This window comes from Ambystoma mexicanum, chromosome 8 (genome assembly GCF_040938575.1).
Source record: "Ambystoma mexicanum isolate Mex_15411 chromosome 8, UKY_AmexF1_1, whole genome shotgun sequence".
Lineage (NCBI taxonomy): Eukaryota > Metazoa > Chordata > Amphibia > Caudata > Ambystomatidae > Ambystoma > Ambystoma mexicanum.
In genome coordinates, this window is record NC_090929.1 from 1,502,534,086 (window position 1) to 1,502,559,624 (window position 25,539).

Here is a 25,539-nt window from a genome sequence, read left to right on the forward strand (position 1 = left end):
TGGTATTCTCATAAAAAGAATTATTTGTTTAACATTTTTAATTTTATAGGGATTATGTTGATTGATTAGTTCAATTTCTTCAGAAACACTTTGTAACCATCATGGTATTTGCATGGTGGCAGTTCTGCGGTTTATGCTACTGGATAAAGTTCTCTAGGTTGCCGCGATTGTCTTTTTCCTGAACCCGAAGAACTTTATCCAGTCGCATAAACCGCAGAACTGCCACCATCAAATACCAGGATGGTTACAAAGTGTTTCTGAAGAAATTGAGCTAATCAATCAACATAATCCCTATAAAATTAAAAATCTTAAACAAATAATTCTTTTTATGAGAATACCAACGTGCAAAGTCCAAACACATTGAAGGATTACAGTCTGATGTAAGACATTAGCCTCCTGAGGAACCGTCTCATAAGACAATGCCGCGGGTCCTTATTTTACAACACCAACCAGGTTAACAGGTCAGCCGGCTCTGGGCTCTGGGCTCTGCAGATTATGGTGCTGCTGGAAACTTGGAGAATGTGGTCTTTCCACATTACTTTTCTAAAGAGCTCAGAATTATGCCCTGGATGCATCAAAAGTCCAAAGTAACTTGAGTGTCACCCACCGGGACAAGAATAAATGCCATGTAGAAACCATACACACGCCATGGTGGAAGGAGTGAGCAATATGATCTTACGTGCATTAAACACGGAGTTTGATAATTGCATTTGCAAAGCTTCTGGAGCACTTTGTCGTGTAAAATGACAGTTGTAATACGTTTTTAGTTAACACTTTGCCAATGGTCTGCTTGAGTAATGCTTGAGTAAAGCTCCTCGGCTGCTTCTTGGCCCTCCACAGTTCAGCTCCTTCTTCTTGGGATGGCTCCTCAAGGGCCGGAGCCAGCGAGCTCCATCTGGACAGATGATGTTGGCTTGTCGGCGCGCACCTCCGCTGAAGCTCCTCCCACTTTCCCAGTCCCTCTCTCGCTGGGCCCAGCACGCCTTCGGGGCAACTTCTACCACCCCTTCGCGGCGACTTCCACCAATCGGAACCCACCAGCAGCCGAACCCACCTGTCAGTCCGGGAGCCGGCTGTCAGTTGGGGGTGGGCGTGGCCAAGCGCTGGGGCACCGCGCAAGTGCGCCCCCCGCGGTCACGTGACGCGCGTGCCGTAGCTAGGTCGTTCCCTGTGATGGGAACTAGTCGCCACGGCAGCGCTGCCCGCTCTGAACATGGCGGCGCTGGCTCTGCTGCTGTTACTCAGCTGCCTGACTGACTTAGCGCGCGGCGTAGAGGGGGGCGCCGCTCCCAACGGACCCCCGGAGACTGTCATCGGCCTGCGGCTCGAGGACACGGACGACGTGTCGTACATGGAAGACGGCGCGCTGCGGGTGAGCGAGCGCACCCGCGTCAAGCTGCGAGTGTACGGGCTCAACATCAACAACGAGACGTGGTCCCACATCGCCTTCACCGAGCACGAAAGGGGCCGCTCGCCGGGCGCCGAGGCGGGCGCGCTGCACCCATGCGGCATCCGCACCTCGGACATAATCATACTGCCCAGCATATCGCTGCAGCGCAGCACCTCGGGCATTGTGGAGATCGACATCAAGCCGCTACGCAAGACCGAGAAGAGCAAGTCCTACTACCTGTGCACCTCGCTGCCCGCTGCGGCGGGGGCGGCCGCGGCCGGCGCCCCCGGCCCTTGGACCGAGGCCACCTGGGTCTATCACGAGGGGCAGGACACGCGCGTGGTGGTGGGCGAGGAGAAGAAGTTTCTCTTGCCCTTCTGGCTGCAGGTCATCTTCATCGGCTTGCTGCTGCTGCTCTCCGGCATGTTCAGCGGACTGAACCTGGGCCTCATGGCGCTGGACCCCATGGAGTTGCGGATCGTGCAGAACTGCGGCACGGACCGCGAGAAGAACTACGCGCGGCGCATCGAGCCCGTGCGCCGCCAGGGCAACTACCTGCTCTGCTCGCTGCTCCTGGGCAACGTGCTGGTCAACACCACGCTGACCATCCTGCTGGACGACATCGCCGGCTCGGGGCTGGTGGCCGTGGTGGTCTCCACCATCGGCATCGTCATCTTCGGCGAGATCGTGCCGCAGGCCATCTGCTCGCGGCACGGCCTGGCCGTGGGGGCCAACACCATCTTCCTGACCAAGTTCTTCATGATGATGACGTTCCCGGCCTCGTACCCGGTCAGCAAGCTGCTGGACTGCGTGCTGGGCCAGGAGATCGGCACCGTCTACAACCGCGAGAAGCTGCTCGAGATGCTGCGGGTCACCGACCCCTACAACGACCTGGTCAAGGAGGAGCTGAACATCATCCAGGGCGCCCTGGAGCTGCGCACCAAGACGGTGGAGGACGTCATGACCCCGCTGCGCGACTGCTTCATGATAGCCGGCGACGGCGCGCTCGACTTCAACGCCATGTCCGAGATCATGGAGAGCGGCTACACGCGCATCCCGGTCTACGAGGGCGAGCGCGCCAACATCGTGGACCTGCTCTTCGTCAAGGACCTGGCCTTCGTGGACCCGGACGACTGCACGCCGCTCAAGACCATCACGCGCTTCTACAACCACCCGCTGCACTTCGTCTTCAACGACACCAAGCTGGATGCCATGCTCGAGGAGTTCAAGAAAGGTAGGAGGGTGGGGGCAGCGAGCGAGCGAGCGCTGTCACTTGCAGGGTCCTGAAGCACTCGGGGTGGGCGGGCGGGCGGCCGGCACCGCCGCCCCGGAGCGCGTGCGCGCGCGCACACGGCAGAGTTTGCAAATGCTCCCAGGTGCACGGTGTTTTGCGTGCATGCCACCTTCCCGTTCACGGGCTGACACTTGCGGTCAGGGCGCGTGCTCGGGGGGCAGGGGCTGCTGTTGCTTCTTTTTGTGTTTGTGCCGTGCGGGCACTGTCGCTTTCTGGCACTTTCTGCACTGGTGGTGCTCCACTGTGTGCGCGTCAAGTTGGCACTGAGCGCATTTCCTCTTGCGAGGTCTTATTGTTCGTTAGCGTCGTTTTCGGGGATGAGGGTGGGTGGACTGGCCTATGGGGAACTCTGCAGATTTCCCGGTGGGCCTCTGCACCCTGGGCCTCTTTCGTGTGGTATTTTCAAATTTTCTCATAGGAAAAGCATTGGGCTTGCTAAACATGTGTCGTATGGGGCCACTTTGAATTTTATTTCCATGGCCTCTTTTTGTCCCCAGTTATTTCTTCCAGGGCCTCTTTTAATTCTTAGTCAACAGGGTGTTAACCAATCTGCGTGATGACTTGCTATTGTAACACTATGCCAAGAAGTTATGTGTTTGAAGGTGGGGGTGTTTTTAATCAGAGGCGTTGCTGGGGGTGGGGGAGGGGGTTATTGTGTGACACATTGAAGTGCATGTCTTGTCGCTTTCAGAGTGGTGGGGTTTAATGTGTGTGTGTGTGTGTGTGTGTAGCGCATTGAAGGCGAGGCGCATCAGTATGTGCGCCCGTTTGGCGTGCACACGGACCCGGCATGCTCGGCGGAAGCATGGTGCTGCCGTGGTGTGTCTGGCCTTTAGGAATGAGCGCAGCCGGGCTTAAACTCCAGGAGCGCGTCGATGTCGTGGAGATTGTAATTCTCTCCAGAGAAAGGTGGAATCTAAAAATAACCGTAATCCAGCAAGCATGTGCAGTAGAGCGGAGTAGAACCTGTTTAAGATCCATGTGTGTTCGCGGAAAAGGCGAAACGCGCGCAATTTGGAACTGCATAATCAGATCTAAAAGTTATGAAAGCAATACAAGCTCATGTGGCGCGTTTCAGCAGAGCCCAGTGCAATTCGCGCATCATTTAGAACTGTTTCTGAAGGCAATGGTCTATTCATATTTGTACACCTGTAGAATACGCAATGTAATGCACGATCGTGGGCCTCAGCGTGTTTAGCACGGTTGTATTAAAGTATGCATTTATTAATTTCCAGTTATGCACAAAACGGAGTGCTTGGGCGTGTTGCATTTTAGTAAAATTATGCGCTAGATGCAGTCCTTAAGAAAGTAGAAAACGCTTGCGGTTATTGAATTTGAGCAGAAAGCGTGCAATTCACACTCAATCCTTGGCAAACAAGCGCATGCCAAGGGGGGCATCCCGGGGAGGGGGCGAATGGGGGGCGGGGCGGACCCTTCGCTTCAACACACCCATAACAGGGTAGTTTATAACATGATTGTGTTCCTACACATACAGTTGGATTTCCCCTCCTTCCAAAAGGTAACATTTTTGGTAATTTGCGCCTAATCGTCATTAAAACACAAACTATCAAGTAATTGTGCATGTCCCCAGAACATACAAAAAGTGCACAACTCAAAACTTTTACGAACATAACTTTACAATTGTGTATCTCAACTCTAGCGTGCACAGTCTAAACGAGCACCAATAACTCTTCAGCATCCGAGCTTTTCTAGACTGGAGGGTACACCTATGTGCATGCCTTTGCCCCGAATAAGGCATCACGTCGGCAGCAGTGACGTGCGCAATTCACACGGTGCAAACATTCCCCAGGGCACCGTTTTTACTTTACAAGTAAGTAGTTAATGATTGTTTTACTCCCGAGAGGCGAGGAGGCTAGTAACTCGCTGCTGCCCCGTTCGCGTGTAGGGAGACTCGCCCGTGCAGGGCAGGGCAGTGTTCCCTGGATCTGCCACAGGTTCCTGGACTCCGCGGAGTCAAGGTCAAGTGCCCGGAGCAGGAATCTTCCGGCTCGGCTGACCGGCCGGTCGCTGGGGCCGGTGCCCACGGCGGTCGGGCGGCTTCAGAATGCAGGTGGCCCGCCGTACCAGCTCTACCTGCTCGACGCATTGTCAGGCGGCTCTGGCCGTCTTTATTACACGCGGCAATTCAATTCCTATCTTTCCATATCGGGCAGCGCCCCGCTCTGCTGCTTTTTATGGTGCGCTTCGTTAGTGGGCACTGCCCATGCTGATTTTGTTTATTTCTTTTTTTGGGCATGGACCTACCTGCTTTTGACTTGAACGTTTTGTGGAGCCGCCCGTTTGGATTCCAGGATAGGAATGCCTTTCGGGAGATGGCTACCAACCTGTGACCCCGGTCGCGATCTGTGTACAGCTGTGACATCCAACCCCGGCTTCCTGGGCAGTCCCCTCGCATGCCTACTGGGCACCGGCTTCTTATCGCTGGGGATGGGAGCGTCTCCCGCACTTTATCTGCCGGCTTAGAGAGGAAGCGCGTCTCAAAGTTCAGTGTATCGGAATGCGGCTGAGCGAGTCGCGCTCTCGCTGAAAGGCGCTGCATGCCAGCACGTTTCAGAAAGGTGACCGGCCGGTATGGAAGCTCGCTCCATATGAGAAAGCATCACCCCGTTCATGCATTTTATTTATAACCTTTGTGTAACGCCCACACCCAGGGGTATCGCGGCGTTTGTACAGCAGACACCGTCAAGGCGCTGACCATCCTAGTAGGCACTGGAACACCAACAACAGCTCTTGGTCGCAACACATCCTTTAAGGGGGGAAGCAGTTTTAATAACTATACCGCCTCTGCCTGCTAAGGGTCTCGGCGTTGCGTTCGCCCTAGACCTCAAACAACCTGAGTGACGAAAAGCCACATTGTAGTATTAAGTCTACTTCCATTTCATTTGAAGCCCACCTCGCACTGCGAATCAGGAAAATAATAGCTTTAAGACCTACGTGATGCTCCAACTGTGTCCATGGATTTCAAATCAACCTCTATCACCTTGTCTCCGTGCATCCCTCTGAAACGCGAGTCCGTCATGTTTCACAAACGAGGACCAAGCGTGGCTGCGTCACCCCCACTGGGCAGCCAGGCCAGGCAAACCGTCCTGTTTTACGCCTTTTCACCCCGATGAGTACAATAACGCCACATGTTCTCTCTCCATTTTTCCTGGGCACCCGTCTATTTAGGAAGTATAGGTCAACCCAAGGACCCCATCCTCTGATAACTCAGGAGGGTAGTTCCTAGACGCTAGGAAGCAGTTCGTTTCTTTTCTGGGGGAGACATTAGCAGGGTGCTTTCAACCCAGCGCCCCCACCCCAACACGTCTGCTTTCTGCTTTTCCATGGATTCATGAATTGAAATGACCAGGCGCTCTTTGTCCTCTAATATGAAGCGCTCGGGTTTAAGGGCACCACCCACCTTCACAACGCCTGTGTGGCATTTCTTTGGAAGCAGGTGTATTTAGACTACCGTAATGACCTGGATAGAAATTTCTAGTCTGGCACTTCCATCTCTAAGTACATTTATATGCCACCCCAAAATCCATTCAGCTGACCAGGACTATGGGATTTCATAAACCCCTCTACTTCTCGACAGTTAACTAACCCGGACTTTCTCTCTTATTAGAATAAGTAAAGTTTTTACTGTCGCCAATAAAGTGAGTTCTCTTTGAGGATCAATGGGTATAGCCTGCTTGATACAGTGATGCCCCACATGTTGAAGGACCTCTTCTGATGGCTTTGTGAGCCATACAATTAGGAAATGGGGTGGGCACTGCTTTGTTGCTACTTGTTCACTTTTCTACAATCAATTGTGGGGGCTCACCCTTGAGCCTAGGCACTAGGTTCTGAAACAATATCCATACGATAGGGCTGAATAACTTCCAACCCTGGCTGAGCTCGCTCTTTCTCCCCTCGACGGGTTTCAATTCTTTTTCATTAGTAATTTATATTTCTTCGTTAAGTAATCCACCACTTTAGTTATAATATTTCCAATATTTCAATTGTTTGTTTATTCCTGACCAATCAGTGTTTCAAAATTGTTGCCAATGCATTTCGGACATCCGTCCATCATCAGGGCTATCAACACTATTTGTTATCAATCATTGATATTCACAACACCATGACCCATTGGTTCACCCAGACGTGAAATCGTAAAGTAAATGCATGCACATACCAGGTTAAAGTTGTGTTCCATCATGGCGTTCACATCAATATAACAAGTCAAAAAATACAAAAACATCCATTATAGATCATTGTTAAACCTCATTTCACAATATAGTAACATCATATACTAAACGCTTTCTACCTGTTTGGCTTTTCGTCCCCAGAGTGTATGTTCACCTCTGTTGTCAGTATCCTTATCTAGCGCGTATCATCTGAAACAGATATTTGTACATATGTGTATAACTATTTCTTTATCTGTGGTCCCCCTCCTTCAGTATTCCCACTCAACCAACTTTTACGCTGTGCTTACCTCTATTCTCCTGCTCTCCGTACGCGACAGCTATTCAAAAAGAGCTGCCGCCACTCGTAACAGCATTTATCAACACTTCTCATTCCCGCGCATGCGCGCTGCTGTGCGCGATGCCGTGATACGTTTCACTAATCTCCTCCGCGCATGCGTGAATGTGTCTTTTCAACACTTCAGAAATATTATACATATATCTGCTCGTGTAGCTGTCTATCTATTTAAGTTTAACTCCAAGGTTAACGGACTCTTTGATTACACAACAACTATTATTCTCTATAAGTGTATAAATGTGAATGTTAATTCTGGCTGATGTGCAAGCACGATGTGCTTGTTTTATATACTAGCTCATATGTGAGCAACCACCAGATCTATTGTCTACTGACCCATATGAGAACATGCCTTGGAGAGTTTATTTACCAGCTTGCTTGTGGGAAGGCACTGGATAGTTGACATGCTGACTTGTGTGAGCAATCGTCATACTCGTATCAGCGTTGGATGTGTGATCAAACTCCAGACAGCCTCTACACTGGATCTTGATCAAATGGATACTCTACACAGTGGCTGATATGTCAACACGTCTTGGATGGCTTATGCATTGGCTCATATGTGAGCAAATCACACGTTATATACACTTGTTCATGCGTGATAGACGTCCAAGATAGTTTCTGCTGGCTTAGATGCAATGAAGTCTGTTTTGTATGCTGGCTCGTGTAAATCATTTCAGAACTGACTCTCATACAGGTCTTGGTTTACATAATTGCTCGTGTCAATTATTCTGTGTTCATTATGTGCCTGTTTACACTACAAGAAGGTTACATATGTAGGGTCTGTGAATCGTGGAATGTCTCAGAGGTTATCCACTGATTTGAATGGGAGCCTGTCAGAACAGGTTCTCAATGGATGCAAGCCCGCAACTCTATACTGCTTCTGAATTAGTGCAATTGCCAAATGGTGAGCAAGCTGTCACTGAATGAATGTACTAAAAAGGGGGAAATCGTTTAGCCAGCTGACTTTTCAGTAGATGCTCAAAATGTATTCACTACAAAAGTATTTTATCTCGTCTATATATTGCAGAACATCTGTTGGTTTGTTCCTTATACACTTCCACACCGTTCCACCAATCTACACCAAATTTGGCACAGGTACCTGTTGGGACCCATCAGACATTACTGGCTACATGACATTTGGACACCCCACCCCTTTCCCTGGATTTGAGCCCCTTCACACATTAGACGGTTGCCTGACATTCCCCAAATAACAATGTGGTAGAAGGACCGGATAAAGCTAATTTTAAGTGTTTTAAGTGCATCAGTGCAAGGTCCCTGGGGGATCCTAGGAAGCATTGTTATCGAGATATTTGCACCGCGCCAGGGTGGGGAGAATGCTAAGAAGGTCCCAGTATGCTGCAGCACGCCAACTCTCACCCCCCCTCACGTATGTCAGCCAAACACTCCCATTCTCAGTGCAGTTTACTTCAGAGTCAAAGCACATTAAGTGATAAGCGACTCGGAACAGCAACCTACATAGGGTGACCATATGTCCCCCCTTTCACCTGGACGGTCTGGTATTTGGTGCTCTGTCCCCCTTTCTCAAGCATATGCTCCCATTGAAAAAAGTGGTCCCGTTTTTTTGTATTAGGTCTTCACAGCTGGCAGGCTAGAATGCACAATCTCACACATAAGAAATGCTGCATTTTACAACTTAAGATGTTGTGGTGATATTCATCATGTTTCTTTGAACAGTAACACTCAAACCCCCTTCTTCAAATGCTACTGAAGTGTCAGCCACTTTCAAGAGTTAGTCCTACTTTTATGTTAGTTGCCCTGTCCAGATTTAAAAAGCAAAAAAACAGGGTCACCCTAGACCTACAGGATCATTGATTTTCAATAATTGATGAGTGTTGTCATGTCTGTCCGCATAACCCGTGCAGAGTCATGGGTACTCTTTGCTAGTTCATCTATAAAACAGACCCTTGGCTGCTGCACCAACGTACCTCCTAAGCAGTCTCCAGTAGCATGCCTGAGTTCGTTATCCGACTAACCCACACGTCCCAGACATGCTATTTTTATACAGCATTCATCGATGTATTCACATTGCTCTGCAGTGGCACAGAAAGAACCCAACCCATCAACCTGGTATGTGGTTGTTGCAAAGTTTTTCTGGTGCATGGCTTCCATGTGTGGGTCTTACGTGAATGACTGTTTATTCACCGACTGCGGTTGTGATGGGCTCGTGGTGAGATTCCGACGATGCTGTTATTTGTGAATGGCAAGTCCCCTTGGAGTGGAGCAATGCTGTCCATGTGGAGTGTTTATTGTGGCGCTTCTTTCCCCGCTCCACCTTGCATGCAAGGTGTCCAGCACAAAAGGCACAGGTCCGACTTTGTTGTTGGCATGACTGTAACAGTTACTGGCCTTTTCTTCATATTGTATTGCTTAGCGGAGTAAACCGACACACCATCTTGTATGTAGGGGTTCACTTGTCAATTATTTCTAGGTTACATGAAACACGTATAAACTCAATCATCCTACGTAGTGGATACTTCTGCAATTTAAGTTTCTGCCACAGCTACCCCCAATGCGATGTCTGCCTTTGTATCGTTGAGTGTGTGGGGGGAAAGAGTATGTAAAGGGGGCCGTGAGTTAATCGGCTGCTCCTAGATACACACAGTGTATCATGATAAAAACTCTTCAAGTGTTCGTCATTTTGCAGAATAAAGTGCCAATACGTCAAACACTTTTCGAATGTAGCTTTTTAAGAGTGCTGTTTTTTAAAAACAGATCTCTGTTGTGCTTGAGACATTGTTTCCCCCCGTTTTGAGCCGTCTTGGACTTTGGGAAGAGAATATAATTACAAGATTACCAATTGGCTGATCCGTGATGCAGAGAGTTCATTTGACTAGAAAATCTTTATTAAAGCAGTGTTTTCACAGGCGTCACCATCCTCGCACTGTCACTTGCCCACCTGGCCTCCCTTTAGCCCTCGCCCTGGGGCTCTCTGCTGCCCTGCACTTCTCTTCCCACCCTAACATTCTCGCATTCGCCCTCCCCACGCACTTGCCCATACACTTCTTGTTACTGCACTTGCACATCCCAATGACGCAAGGCCTTTTAAGATGCTAATTTTTCATTCCGGCCCGTCTCCGTTTTTTTTGTCTTGTGGTGCCTTGAAACACCATTTGCTATATAGGCGCTTTATAAATACCCAATTAAAAAAAAATGACACACGACTGCCAGTTAATGTGACTGGTATGTTTTAGATCTGTGATAAGGTTTCTTTCTACTCATTGTACTTTTTCCCTTCTCTGTAACAAGTTGCAGCATGTAAAGATAAGTTAATAGTGAATGAATCACTTAGTTATATCACAGGACGTTATCTGTACGGTTTTAATTTTCCGCTGTGACACTTAATGAAACAATACATTATAGTCAATGAATCTCTGTAGTTTAATTATGTTTTCATATGGAGATTAATGTTTTAGCAAGATAGTGTAATTCAGTGGTGCACAACATGCAGTCGTTCAGGGCATGGTTTATTTGGAGTTTTACAGCTTGTGCTATTACAAGGCATAAATTCGTTTTCAAAAATTGATTAGCAGATTTTGCTACTTAAAATTGTTTTGATTAGCAATTTTGTGCTAGTATTGAATGTCACCAGAATTAGTTGTACCCCAAGATATGAAATTAGCAAGAATGCAGAAATGATTTCTGTGTACGTTCTGAAGTGTAACATCGGTGCAATGTCTGTAAAATGTAAAGGTTCGCTGCATGAATGGCCAAACAAATAAAGCTCTAAACATTTTTCAGTTCAAGGATGTGTGGCTGTGTCAAGCAGTCTTTGGGCCATATTAGTCACTGAATAGTTTTGTGCCTTCAGCGATAACTAAAAACAAGCCAATGCACCTGAATGAGACTCAAATGTAGCCACGTTCACATTTTACTATAGTTTGTTTGCCCTTCCCAAGTCTCATTTCTTTGGGGGACCTCAAATGACATCAGACTATAATGATGAGTGAGGTGCAGGGACTATAGGGAGAAAGTAAGGTTAGCAACTTTCTCTAACTTTTCCTCATACTTTTGCAATGATTCTCTCGCAATGTCGATAACAGGAGGAGGCACTCAGACTAACCCAAACTAAGTTGTAACCCTGATTGCCTTCATCTTGCATCTGTCCTACCGTTTGTGTCCAGGGAATAGTGACTGCAAAAAGCAAAGGGAGTAATCCATGTCACTGCTTTGCAGTGGAACCTGTTTCTGAAAACACACTCTGGCTACTTCAGCTCCCACTAAATGGCCATGAAGACCTTTAGGGGGAGAATTACTGCTGACCAAATAAAATGTATTAATACAATCAACAGACCATCCAGCTATGGATGCTTTAGAAGCCTGCAATCCTTGATTGCTACCGCCATACATGAAGTCTGACTTTTCTGAAGGATTCTATATAGAAATCAGATAAACTCATTGAACTGTTAATTAGAAAATACAGCTATTGCCCTTGCAGGAAAATGGTATACCTGCATTGGGAAGAAGATGTTTTTCTAGGGCTTCCCTAAAGACCAAGCAGCCTGACTACTTCAGATTATTGTAGGAAGTCTATTCTATACATTAGTGTACAATTCCCAGTAAAACATAGTTGGCTGTCAGCGCAGAATTAATGATAATACTAATGTTGCATAACTAATCGGCATGTATCTTCTCAACCCCCAATGGATGACGGATGGAGCCCATGTGTGCTCTGGGTCACTCCTCGTATTTCTACTTTTCTCCTACCCTGGCATTGGGTTTCTTGGATCCTTGCGTCCTCGAGGCTGGAAGGTTTGGTATTAAGTAGATTTTTAAGCTGCTAGTAAGGAGGCAACCATGGACGGGGTCGGACTGGCCCATAACATTGTCCGGCACCAATGGAAAAAGTGGCTCATAGTTGCAAATGGAAATTCATTACTTTTGTGACAGACTGAATAGTGCAGGCTGCGTTATTACGGCGGGTGCTGGGTGTAAGTGGCTGATGATAATATTTCTCCCACCCGTTGGGGCAGGAGAAATGTTATTCTCAGCCACTTGCTCTTAGCAAGTGGCTGAGAATAACATTTCTAGTGGCCGAGAATAATATTTCTCCCGCTCGAACGAGCGGGAGAAATCTCAAGTGGCTGATGATATTTCTCCCGCTCGTTCGGGCGGGAGAAATATTGTTCTCGGCCACTAGAAATGTTATTCTCAGCCACTTGCTATAAGCAAGTGGCTGAGAATAATATTTCTCCTGCCCCAACGGGTGGGAGAAATATTATCATCAGCCACTTACACCCAGCACCCATTCATTGATGAAAAGCGCTCGGCTCCCCCACCCAAACCTCCATAGCACTCTGACTCTCTCAGCCTCCTTACCTCTTCACAGTTGGAGCCAGAGTGTGAGAGGGGGGCGGAGATCCTCCTCTCACATCGGGATGACGCCGCACACTGGCTAGGATCATAACATTGACACAATGCTTTGAGCCCAGTCCAGGTGCTTTTGCCTGCCTCGCCTGCAGTGCACGCTGTGCACAGAGGCAGGCAGTAAAGGCACAATCTTTTAGTGTAAAACCATATCGCAGTAACTGCGACATGATTATTCAAATACACAGCAAAAAGACATTATTATATCACAAATAGCGATGCGATACCGCTTATTTAATGCCTTGCATTAATAATGTAATGGTTATAGATTACCTTCTCCTTTTTATTTTTTTTTACCATGAAGTGTGATCACTTGCTTCTCATTGTAAGCTTTAGAGAGCCAACAAGACCGAATAAAGACAAGTTAACCTATCTCACTCACATGGTTATTTCCATGTGTGGAAGAGGAATACACCACTATTTGTTTTTTTCCTTCAATGTGTGCAGCACTTCAATTGTTCAATTTAAAGAAAAAAAGCACTCCTACACAATTGTTGATTTAAGGGATGCAAACCATTTTCCTACGAACAAAAATATTTCAACACTTAGACTTATGAATCTGCGTGACGCAAGGCTGACATTGAACATTTTGATTTTATGTAACCTCCCAAGAATATAAGCCATCAATTATAATATTAGTTTAGATTGAACAGTACTCTCCTTTTCCACAACTCATTTTTACAAAAAAGGCGCCATTTGGTATTTCTTTAAAATCCTAGCATGATAGGTGTTAAAATATGATGGTGTTATTGACTGTAGCAAGTAGCACACAGTGGAATGTTCAGAGTTCTTGTATTGATTGGCGGTAAAGAGGGTCATTCAGCACTGATCTTTGGGGAGGAGTATTTTAGCAATCTGCACTGGGAGATGAAAAGATTCATTACAATACAGCCTTGTGGTCACAACCGAGCACTATATAGTAAGATCTTTTCCTAGGGGTGGAAGGAAATCTTTACGTGGAGCTGCAGAGAATCCATGCAACCTTGAGATATTTCGCAAACAATATATTCTGAATACTTGTCTTCCAGAAAGTACATAATTTGTAAGCTTTGCAAACAGTACTGGGACTGGATGGATTCCTTACACGGAATCCTTGTAATCTTGGGCAAACGCTACACCCATAGCCCTGATATTGCAACCAAGGGGAAGAATGAAAGCAACGGGCAATGTAAAATGTATCTTTGCAGAGCAGCATTGTGATCCTGGCCATACAGTGTATTCTCTGCTCCAATGCTGTATTGGAAAACATGACACACAACAATGTGCAGGAACCGTCTTCCAGTGTGAGAGCGCGTCTTCAATCGCTGCCACCATTCCCCAAAACTCATTCTGCAAATGGGGGCACAGCTGTTCCTACCATCTGTGCTCAGTTATTTCCTGCGGACAGACTCGAGAGTCATGGGTTTGCGAATTTGGCAGAGGCAGACTTCTGTCAACCTGTCTCCTTTTTAGTGTTTATTTCAAAATGTCCAACGGTGTCCCAGGGTCGTACCTAACCTGTCCTTTTATTTTGTTTGTAAAAAGGCAAATGCAGGTAATAATAGCCTTTATGTTCTGTTGACTATGGGTCTCAAGTACTCTTCTGGGAAATGGTAATGCTTTTTAGGAAACCGTTCACATTTTCTCAAAAAATCTTACATGTTAAATGAAATACAAATGTTAGAGTTTAAATATAGAAGGCAATGGGCACATCTCAGAATGACTTAACATTGTAAGTAGACAATTTTTTAAAAGAAATTTTCACCACAAACACTGCCCGGTGTTTTCAATGATTACTTTTGCTCAAGGTACATTGTTGAGGGTTTAGATGAACGTTCGAAAGTGGAACTGTTCTCAAAGTGATGGCAATATATGAGATGCACGGTAGCGAATGGCCCTTCCTGAGTTGACGAGTGTATACATTACAGCGCGTTCTTCGACTGTTTCCAGATGGGGCCCGTGGCATCTGCTCAGAGATTTTTCCCTTCCCCTATCTAACATTTCTACCCGGGGACACTCAGTAAGGGCTCAAGATGAGTTTACCTTTATAGAATGGATAGGGTCCTTGGTGGGAGTGGCGAGGGCGGTGTCCCCTCTTTGGCGTGTAGCTGCCGTCCAAACGTGCTGAAATGATGCATTCTTTTTTGAATGGTAACAATGTACCAAGTAGTATTTCATGTTTATTGTTGTATTGTTTGATTAATACATTGATAAACATCAGGGCACCTTTTATAGAATATTGGGGGCGGGCGTGAGACCTTTCATGAAAAAGTCCTTGGTTTCTGTAAAATAATTGCTCTTTACATTCAGAGAAAAATGTAATAAAACCAAAATACGTGATTGCAGTGACTGGTGGGGAAAGGACGACACTGGTCATTGCTCTGGTTACCCAAAGTTGTACAAAATATTTTAAAATACATGAACGAAAAAGATGACGTACACTCGTCAGAGAAGTAGGAATGAAAACTGACATCACCAAGTTCTATTGGAGCTTGCCTGCTGGGAATAACTTTGTGAATTTCATAATAAAGGTCAAAGACAGATGAAAAAATCATATATCTAGCAGGGAAGTAAGAGTGCTGTGCATTGGCGTGGACCCCTCGTTGGGTAGGGCCGAGTGGAACAATCAGCGATCTGTCCTTTGAAGAGTGGTGTCTTCAGGTCATTCTGAAGTGCAGGATGGAGCGGTACAGTCTTCTTCTCTAAGTTGGTTACTTGGTACGTTAACAAAAAAATTTCAAACCAGTCGTTAAACCACAATTGTTAGTGCTAGGGGAGTACACCTTTTCCAGAAGTGGCAATAACCTTTTGGATGTCTACATGTTGTATGTCCTGTTTATATTGTGTATGCAATAAAACATGATAGCAATATGAATCTTATAAAGTTACCCGTTGGCTTTTTTGTTGAGGCACTATATGCAAAGGATAATGCTTCAGAGCGCGTCGCAGCGTTTGCATAGAATAACTGCTTTTGCTATAAGTTGGTGATACTTTTGTCAATCAGATTGAACTTTTCCAAGTAATTAACATTTCCTATATGCACTTTCAAACTGGAACGTTTTCAATAATTTCTGGATTTTCAGTAGAAACCTTCCCCCATCGTTGGAGGTACAGTAAATTGTTGCATAAATGACAGTCTCTGTCCTCCTAGCCTATTTGGTCAGCCAAGCTGGAGTAGGGTTCTTGTGGAATTCTTTAGTTTTACGTACTTTGGCCCTTTGTCACTGTATGCACTTGTTAATGCATAACACTTTGCATTCAATTCTTTCTTGGATGGGAAGCCAGTGAAGAGTTTTGAACACTCCCCTTATGTGATTCTGTATTTTCAGATTTGGGATCAATGTTGCAGCTTTGTTTTGGATTGACGTTAGGATGTGCATGCGTTTTATTTTGTGAAGACCTGCATATAAACTTATTTGCGTGTAACAGTGGTAACTTATATCTTGTGAAATAAATCTAGGAGTGGTAGAGTTTTCGTTGGTATGGCAGGGTTTAGTAAGGTAGTGGATTTTAGCAGGGAATGGGCAGGAATATTCCTAGGTTTCTAACTATTTTGACTTCTGGCAGGATCAGCAATCTGTTTTGTGTGAGAGGTAGATGTAGTAAGTCTCTTTCGCCTGCGAGCAGGATTTCTGTTTTTAATTCAATCAGTGTTTACTTTCTGGCATCCATTTCTGACCTACAAGCTAAACAGCAAGATTGTTTTGGTTAGGGATGTCCTTTTTCCAAATCTGATCATTGTGTTCTCATAATGTTCAGATTGCAAGATGTGTTTATACCTGCATGTTAATTCTGATAAATCAATAAGTTATTTACTTGATAATTGGCAATTAAAAAAAAGCGAGGTTAAAAAAAAACGGTACAAAAGGAGACGCTCATAAAATAGCAAATCGGCAGAGCTTAACATTGTATTTTCTACCACGAATCGTGGTTCTTGATTGTTGCAGCCCTCTTATGAAGAAAATGAGTTCTGTGGGCGTGGCCTGGCAGGAGGCTGATGGAGTTGACACTCTTGAGCTCCGCAGCCCTGCCTGGCTACATGCGAATTCCAGCACACTAGCAGTGATTTTCACCCAAGCACTCAGAGGGAGGATGTCAGATGCACTGTAGCCGCTGCTGGGGACATTTCGAAGAGATTGACCAATGCTGTAGAATGAGGGTGGCACCCACCATGTAGCTAAGGGACATAGGTCCTTAAATTTGGGAGCGGCCAAAAGGGGACCAGGAGAGGGGACAGCCACAAGGCATGCCTCCTCTCTGGTGCCCGCCCCCTCCCCCTATCAGTCGTCCTGTTCACAGGCAGCACAAAAGAAAACCATGACACTGGGAGGGGAACCCTGACAGCCAAAAGTTGTTACGTGACAGTGGGCGCCAGCCTTTCCCACAACAGTGCCCCCCCTTTCTTCAAAGGAGGGGAAAACAATACAACAAAAGAGGAAGGAAACTAAGCACCTAGGTGCAAAGTAGTTGTCAGCAAAGGCTGGCCTTTGAGGGACGTGACCAGGGGCATGACCTAACCCCTGGGCACATTTTGCCCTATATAAGGGGGCTGCTGGAGCAGCTCTGCAGAAAGGACACTCTGATCTGAGTGTTAGCTGTACTCTACGCTCGCAGACCTAGTTTGTCGTTTTCTCGGATCCGACCCACCCTTGGGGGGGGGGAAGGTACTTTTGGTCCTGGAAGGATCTGGCCGCTTTCCAGTTCCTGGTCCAAGTGCCCAAAAGTACAGACTATGATAACATTACACACCTGTTTGTTGGGTATTACCCATAATACTCGTGTTTTATTTTCGTGTTATGTTTAATAAAAAGCCACAGCCCTTTTAACAAAACACGTGATTTGCGTATTATTATGAATGTATATGTGTGTTATGAAAATGACCCAGAAGGTTAACGGTTCTGCAGTTTAAGACCTAATGGCAGAGGACAGCGGTCTGGTGATCCCTTGGATGCCCCTGTTGTGATGATCCAGGATGTCTGCCTAGTGCAGTCACTCTCGGAGTAAGGGAGACCAGGCCCAGCTGTTGGGACTCTGACACCTGCAGATGCTGTAACGCAGGAGGCAGAGGTCGTTTCAGCTGGCGTTCGACTTGGTAATAGAAGAGGCAGGTGAGCGGGGGGTGAGGTAGTGTGATCCGACCTGGTGAGTCTGGCTGAGGGGGGTTGCCCCCACTCCCTGTGGCCGACTATGGTGTTTGACAGACTAGGAGCCCCCTCCCCCCCACCCCACCCACGAGACAAGGAAGACACTCATTTGTTTTGGCAGTGGGCTGCTACCTATATAGCCCAAAGTCACGCTCTCGGCCCATAGTGTCAGGCCTCAATATCGGCATCGAGCAGTGGATCTGGCTCAGCCCGATGAGCCCTGTGAGGAGAGTGTGATTGATGCTGGGAGATCTCCTCTTAATATCGGGCAAGCATAGTACTCTTACAGTTGGCCGGCCTGAGATGCACATATCTTATACAGGAGCAACATGAGTGCCAATGAATATAAGGATAAGTCCCAAACGTCCATTAAGAACTTGTTACAACCAGCTAGACCCACTGTGTCTGGGCCTGTTGCTTGAGACGAGACATAGCCCAATTGTTCCTATCTATACAGAAGGAGAGGGCCAGTTCTGTTCAGGAATTAAAGGGCTTATTTAAAGAATTGGCTACCAATGTGCAGCACGCTTAAAATAGATGGATGAAAGGATCTTGAAAATGCATTCTATGACCGCGTGTGCAACTATCATCAGTTGGAAAGAAGGGTTGCAGCATTGGAGGTGCATTGTACTTCCCGATAAGATGGAGTATAGTGAGAATTGCTCACGCAGATATAACGTTCCAATTAGACGAAAACCTTGTTTGATAGTGGGTCGAGAGCTTGAGGTCTATGTTGAGCATCTCTATTGATTCTAGGGGACGCAACAGAGTCTGACCATATACTGGATAGCACGCATAATGTCCTCCAACAGTGCCAGAATTTTACTTCTAGATATTCTTACACAGGTGCACCAGAAGACCAGATAATTGCTTGAAATATCGTTTAGGGACAGTACTACTACGCTGTTTCAGGTTTTGGCGCAAGGAACCCTTTAAAGGCACAGGCAGATGAAGCCTTTAACATTGTGGCTGGCGGATAAAGAAGTCCAATATCTGTGGAGTTACTCGTTTTGAATCCTATTCAACCATGAGGTAGTGCATCATTAAGGTTCACCTCTCTTCAGGCTGCAATTGAGACACTCAAGATTCCAAGTGCGGAATTACAGTGTCCCGGAAGATCAGAGGGGAACGCCACCAGAAATTACTGATCTAGACCACGATCCCGGAACGATCGTCATAGGGCTCGGGGAAGGTTGTCCATTGTTGGGGGAGAAAGGAGCAGAGGTGCTGAAGGACTCACATGAAGACCCTGACGGGATCCAAGTTGTCACACAGTCGACGGGGTTGGACATCTGGCTGGGGCAATGTGTTTAGAGCCTGTGGGAAGGAATTTGGAGTTTCTTATTCTTGCAAGGGCTCAATATGTCCCCAATACATGGTTGTTTTGTATTTTGAGTTATTGTTTTCAAGACATTTATTCAGTATTGGCAGTGCTGAGCTTTTTAGTAATGTACAGTCACAAAGTTCACAAGTGTTGCTTGTCATATTTCATCGATAATAATGCTGGTTTCTGGGCACGGGGGATGGAATCCGTTCGGATGGACATTTCTCATGATTTTATGATTTATAGGGGGATTCTGTGTAGAAAAATAAGATGTATAAGATCTGAATGGGGGATCTTAAGATGGTATCATTGAATGTGTAGGGTCCCAACTTTCCCAGGAAGCAGAAAAGTGTTGGCTAAGCTGACAAGAGCTGAAAGCTGATATAGGTTTATTTCAGGAGACTCCTCTTCTAAGGGCTGATTGGTCAGGATATCGGTCTAGTGCCTCCCCACAACAATTGTTTGGCATCGCCTTCGGAAAAAGGGCAGGATTGGTGATCTTGTTTGGTCAATCTTTGAACTTCAAGAAGACGGGTGAGGTCATGGATAACCTTTGAAAGATTCTTGGCCCTTCATATTCGGCTGCGGGATAGGGACCTGACCCTGTTTTCAATATATGGTCCAAATCAAAATCGAGAAGAATTCTATGCTGGGGTCCCTCTGTTTCCAAAAAAACGCAACGGATGGCATGCCTATGGCAACCATTTGGGTTGCGTTCAAATCCATGCTGAGGGACGAAATTACTCTGCACAAAAGTGAGTGCTCACAGCACAAAGGTTAGAAGTAGAATGGTTGCACAGGTTAGAAATACAATACAAAAGGGATGTATCACGAAGATTATATAGGCAGCTACAAGTGACTAGAGCTGAAATGAAGGCGCTGTGGATTTCTCACGGCCGACCATGCTCAATTGTATTCTAATAATATCCCAGTATTATTTTCTATGTTAAAATAAGACTTGGGCGTTGGAGGGGGCGCGGGGGAGAATCTGACATTTCATGGCTAGGAAGAGTAGCAGTAGTCAAAATGATCCTCCTATCGAAACTGTTATATATTTTCCAGGGACTTCCCATTATAATCCCAAAAAAACAGTAATAAAGACTGCAATTTTTCGGTTCATTTGGGCTAAGCTGTTCCCAAGAGTTTCTAGGCGACCGATGATGACGCCATAGAAGAAGGGTGGATTGGGGGTGTCTGATCTAGAAAGTTTTTTTTTATGTGGCACAGCTTTCACCTTTGTTGGATAGTGCAATGCGAGATCAGGTTCCAAAACATTGGATGGATATTGAGCAATTTATAGTTGGTTTCCCATTACGTGACTGGTGTTGGCACTCTCCACCAGCGCAGCAAGAGGGGGCTTGTTTGAGTAGTTAACTGGGACAGAGCGGTACATAGGTAAATTGGCATGACCTTTCCATAACCTCTCACAAGGGTTTGGGACACTCCGGAATTCACTCTGGGCCAACAAGCTGGCGGATTTGCTCGCTGGAAGCAAGGGGGGCTGGTACGATTGGGTCAATTATTTGATGGCCTGCCTTCGAACTTCTATAAATGTGAGTAACTGTTTTTGCTGAGGGATGCTGACACGTACAGACAGGCATGTACACCTGAGGCGTGGTACTGCCGATTCTAAAATGACATGGCAGGCTCCAAGGGAAACCATGCAGTTTGAAGACTTATTCTTGGGGCATCCCCGGCACATAGTTTCCTCGTTCTATGTAGTTCTTAATGCAAGTCTATTCAAACCTCCACATTCATACATGACTCAGTGGGGTTCCCAGTGGATGATTTGTAATGGTTTAATATCTAGTCGAGGTCCGGTAAGTCCTCTAGATGTGTGCAATTAATGGTTTTAAAATACTCAATTCAATATTAGCTTTATTTCAGCTGTGCACCATAAAAGCAGATCAAACCTACAAGCATAAAACGAATAAAATCACATTTCATAAGATTTTACATAAGAAAAAGAACAAAATAATCAGACGGTCTCAATTGTTTGTTATATCATTAACACTTGCTCATCAGTTTAAGGATGAGATGTGCCACAGATCAACATTTCTAATACTGGGAAATACATTCGACTAACCTTTAGCAGTTTTTGCGGAAACTCTCCCTTTTTTGAAGGCTGCAGATAAGAACATCGTTACTGCGTTAAAAGTACTAACAGACCAGCATCATTTCATAACAATGAGAGTCTCTCGTGGACTTGGTCGCCTGCGAGATAAGTAGTGACTTCAAACATCTAGCTTTCAAATTTTTGTACAATGGCCAAAAGAAGATGAAATGGCTTAATCTTCGACTAGGGTGGGACATTCTGGACACTATGGAGACAGTCCCTTTCCCCAATGTTTCGTGAATTTCGCTACCACGGGAGGATACCCAGTTGAAGATTTATGAGCAAGCATTTCTTCTTTTTCCCTGCTGGGTAATTGCAGTGTAGGGCTCCATATTCATGTTGAGTTTCATCCCCATATACATGGCAGATAATCTGCCCGTATAGCAGCTATCCAGTCTTGTCCCTAGTACCCAGTCCTGAACATCTGTCTTCAGCAGCATTTTCGTTTGGAAATTTATACTTCGCCGATCATGCCACAGGGAATCGAGATTTAAGCTTGTAATAAGCTGCTCAACATGCTTAAACCATAGTAAAGGTTTTCTACCTTCCATTGATAAGACCTCTAATAGGCCCTCTCTGTATGGCAAGAGTTTCACAGTGCTCCAGATCCTAATCCAGTACAACAGAGGTTTCAGCATTACCTCATATTTAATTTCTACATGGCCAAGCACTAGGGACACTGAGGCAGACTGGGCACTAGCTGGAAGGCCGAAGAGACACTTCAAGAATTTGTTTTCTCGGTTCCATGTGTTAATATCCCCGCAAAAAAATCGGCATACAAAAATATCGCCCTATTTTTGCGGCAATATTAATGCATGGAACCTGCGGGGGACACCCCCCCGCAACCACCATATTATTTTAAAAGGAGCAGGGGACACCCCCTGCTCCTAATTACCCCACCAAAAATATTGGCTATTGCCGTTTCCGACGACCATATATACGCGATATATTTGGTGGGGGTAATATTACCTGATACTGTTTTCCCTTGTCTGTAGGGAAGCAGTTGGCGTATGGCCCCACAATTCTGCACCGTAGGTGAAGGCTCGGACAGCCTGAGTCCTGTATAGTACCATCGCTGAGGACACAGACCTCCCTCCAAATCTCACTGGAAAGCTGGCTACCTTGCCAGTTTGTCTGGCTATTGGGTTGCTTTTTTCAAATTGTTTGTCCAATTTCAGATTTTTTTGCAAAAGTTGTCCCCAAATACTCGCAACTCTCGACCACAATAAGCAGAGAGTTATTGAGGTGACATTTTTGTTTGGGCCGAAGCAGGTAGGATGTGTGACAGCACACCATGATCTTTGTTTTTGATGTATTTATGGTCCAGCTTTTGGCTGAATTAACAAGGGGGGGGGTCTTGGGATTCCCTCTGCCAGACATTAGTCCTGGTTACGAGAGACTTACCCAGAGTCTTTAGCTCACTATCTTTCACAGAGAAGAAATATCCCAAACATATCAGTCTTTCTCCTGCCCTGGGGCAGTCCAGCACCGAAATGCTAGGCAATTCTCCTCTGAACAAGAGTATCAACAGCAACCCCAGACACGTGTTCCGGTCTGGTTGGACCTCATCAGTAGGGTGAAGCTGTGCCTCTCTAAGAATAGTGAGCAAGGGGTCGACGTCTGGATTCCCCTAGTAACTTAGGGTGAGGCCCAAAGTTACTTAAATATGCAAATTAACAAGGGGGGGTCCTGGGAGTCCCTCTGCCAGACATTAGTCCTGGTTACGAGAGGATCACACAATCCCAAAGGTCGTGAACTGTTTTTGTAAACCCTTGGGGGTATTGGAGAGAAATGCAGCGTCATCCGCAAATAGCAGAAGACTCCATTTGGCTGCTGCACCTAGTTTAGGGGCGTCTAACATATCGGCAGCAAAACTATTGATATAGAGAAGAAATAAAAGGGGAGCCAGGACACTGCCCTGTCTTACCCCTATATTAACCTCCAAGGGATTTAAGTCGCCCCCTTCATTCCATTTTATGAATGCATGATTGCCAGAGTATAGAGTCATAATGGGTTATAAAAATTGACATAGGCACCCGAAGGTCGATCAATGCCTTCCTTAGTTTGGTCCTGGGTGTCAAATGCTATCTGGAGGCTGACAAAAGGCAGGTAGATAGGCTTGGATTGTTTTTTCAGGATAAGGACCACCCTAAAATCCTGGTTGATGGGCGATACTCTTTTTTTTTTCCAACACCTGCCTGAGCATTGGACAAGACATTATGTTCTTCCACTTAACTTTCAAGAAAATGTAGCGGCACTTTTGAGTAGATCTTAGCAAGTGAGTCAATTAAGGAAATGGGTCTGTAATTTGATGGGTGATCGATGTCGCCTTTTTTATGAATTGGAATTATTGTCGCTCCCTTCCAACTATGAGGGATGACAAGCGTATTATTGGCTTCATTGAAGAATTTAGTTAGAAAAGGGACCCATATACCTAAACTACTCTTGTGAAGATCGACTGGGATGAAATCTGGTCCAGGGGCCTTGCCAGTACGCTGTGAGAGAAAAGCTGCCTCAACTTCAATTGTAGAAAATAAGTGTAGCTTGGGCAAAGGAACCCAGGAGTTCAATTATTTCAGGCTTACAAGAGCTCATGATCTCTTCCTTCTGCTTTTTTGTGCCTTGGTTTATTGAATATAAGGAAACAAAGTGGGCTACCCATGCCTTTGTTTAGATTAGGCCCATACATAATTTTTTCTTTGAGATCGGGCCAGATCTAACCAGACGCAAAACCCCTTGTTTCGTGTCTGTGCTGCTTGTAGCAATGCTGGCCACTGACCCTCCATGTATTTAAAATTTCTGGTGGATATCCGGACCTTATATTGTTTTGGGGAGCTAACTACATCAAGGTTTCTTCCATCTTGTTTTTTGATAGCCTTCACAAGAGAGGTTTTGGCGATTCTGCATTCTCGGTCCAACCAGCCACTTGAATAGTTGCTTCAGGTTTTTGCACCATATCTTTCTTATTCAGAAAGGGGGACAGCATGTCTACCAGGGAGTTGCAGAAACCAATATGGGAAAGACCACTTTGGAGAGTTTAATCAACACAAACTACTGTCCATCTTCAAGATTTCAGAGATCAGTTGGTACTTTCCTTTGGCCAGGCTGATCAGTTACATGAGGCAATGAGCCATTCAGCTTCTGCAATGAATCTTAAGGACAGCAGGTCGTGTTCAGTCATATCAATTTGGGCCCAGGCTTTGACAGATATCAGAGCATAGTCTATAATACTGGATTAATTCCCAGACCGGGAAGTGGGATGGGCTGGAGAGTCATCGACAAATGGCCCATTTATTTTCAAATTTGTTTATTGGCATTTTCATTAATATCAAGCAAATTATGTGCAGTAATGGCTTACTCAAATAGCAATAGCCATGTGTTTAACTTAACGTCAAGAATATACAAATACATAACAAAACAACCATAACTGTCTCCATATTCTGTTCGTATCATATAGCGTCATCTGCTACGGGGGAGGGTGGGAGCGAAGGGGAACCATCTGGGAACTTCAAAGGGGGAGGGCTTCCGAAAGGTCTCCCTCGTCCGCAGCACTTCAGCTGCTGCTGGCTTTATGGTAGGTCCCTCTTGGGCCTAGCTTGAGTTCTAATTCAGGGGGATTTGTCATCCGAAGGGTGAAACATGTGTCTGGTGAGTTCCTTCCATGCCTCGAGTGTCATACTGGAGTCATCCGTGGATCTGGCCACACAGTCCTCCCATGCCACGGTCTCGGCTAGCACCCATCGTTCGGTCTCTTTGTGCCATAGCTTGAACTGTGGGCCCATAGGTTTTTTCCAAGCCAATACGATAGTTCTTTTGGCCAGTATGCACGATACGTCCATGATATGTCCATGAGTCTTGTCGCTTGGTTTGTCTGGGGTAGGTTCCCAAGAGGCACTCATCGGGTGTCCAGTTATATTTGCTCAGGTTTGTTGAACTTTATCCCACAGAGACCACCCCCCTTTCCCTCTATAGCCATATTGGCTGATGTCACACTGTTATCTACGAATTGGGCTTTAGGTCTCCCAGCACTAGTAAGATACGGTTAGGAGATTTGGTCATACATTTGGAGATCTTTGTAGGGGTGTCTTCTAAAAAGCAAATTGATGGTTGGTTTTGTCTTGGTTATACATTTAGGACAAAAGCTTTGAAACACCCCCTTAAACCTAGCTCCACACTAGTAGATACTATATAGGTGGTGTCTCACTCCTGAGCGGCTCAAAAAGATTAACCCGACAATACCACTTATTTGTTGGTGTGCACAAGCACCAGCACTCTTTCATATTTGGTAGTCATTCAACCCCATTCTAACCTATTGGAAAGAGGTTCTCGCATGAATTAAATATATTCATGGCGTCGACTTGCCAGCAGAACCATTGGTGATACTAT

The 25,539-nt window shown here is 45.9% G+C and overlaps 1 protein-coding gene across 1 annotated transcript in view; it reads left to right on the top strand.

Annotated features, from left to right (window-relative positions):
• Positions 1-1,143: 1,143 nt before the first annotated feature.
• The window catches only part of CNNM2 (cyclin and CBS domain divalent metal cation transport mediator 2), a 2,211,754-nt gene continuing 2,187,358 nt past the window's right edge, over positions 1,144-25,539 (top strand). The window contains exon 1 of the mRNA XM_069611693.1: positions 1,144-2,624. Within this exon, the coding sequence (XP_069467794.1) occupies positions 1,214-2,624 (1,411 nt within the window). The 5' untranslated portion in view covers positions 1,144-1,213. The remainder of the gene's footprint in view (positions 2,625-25,539) is intronic.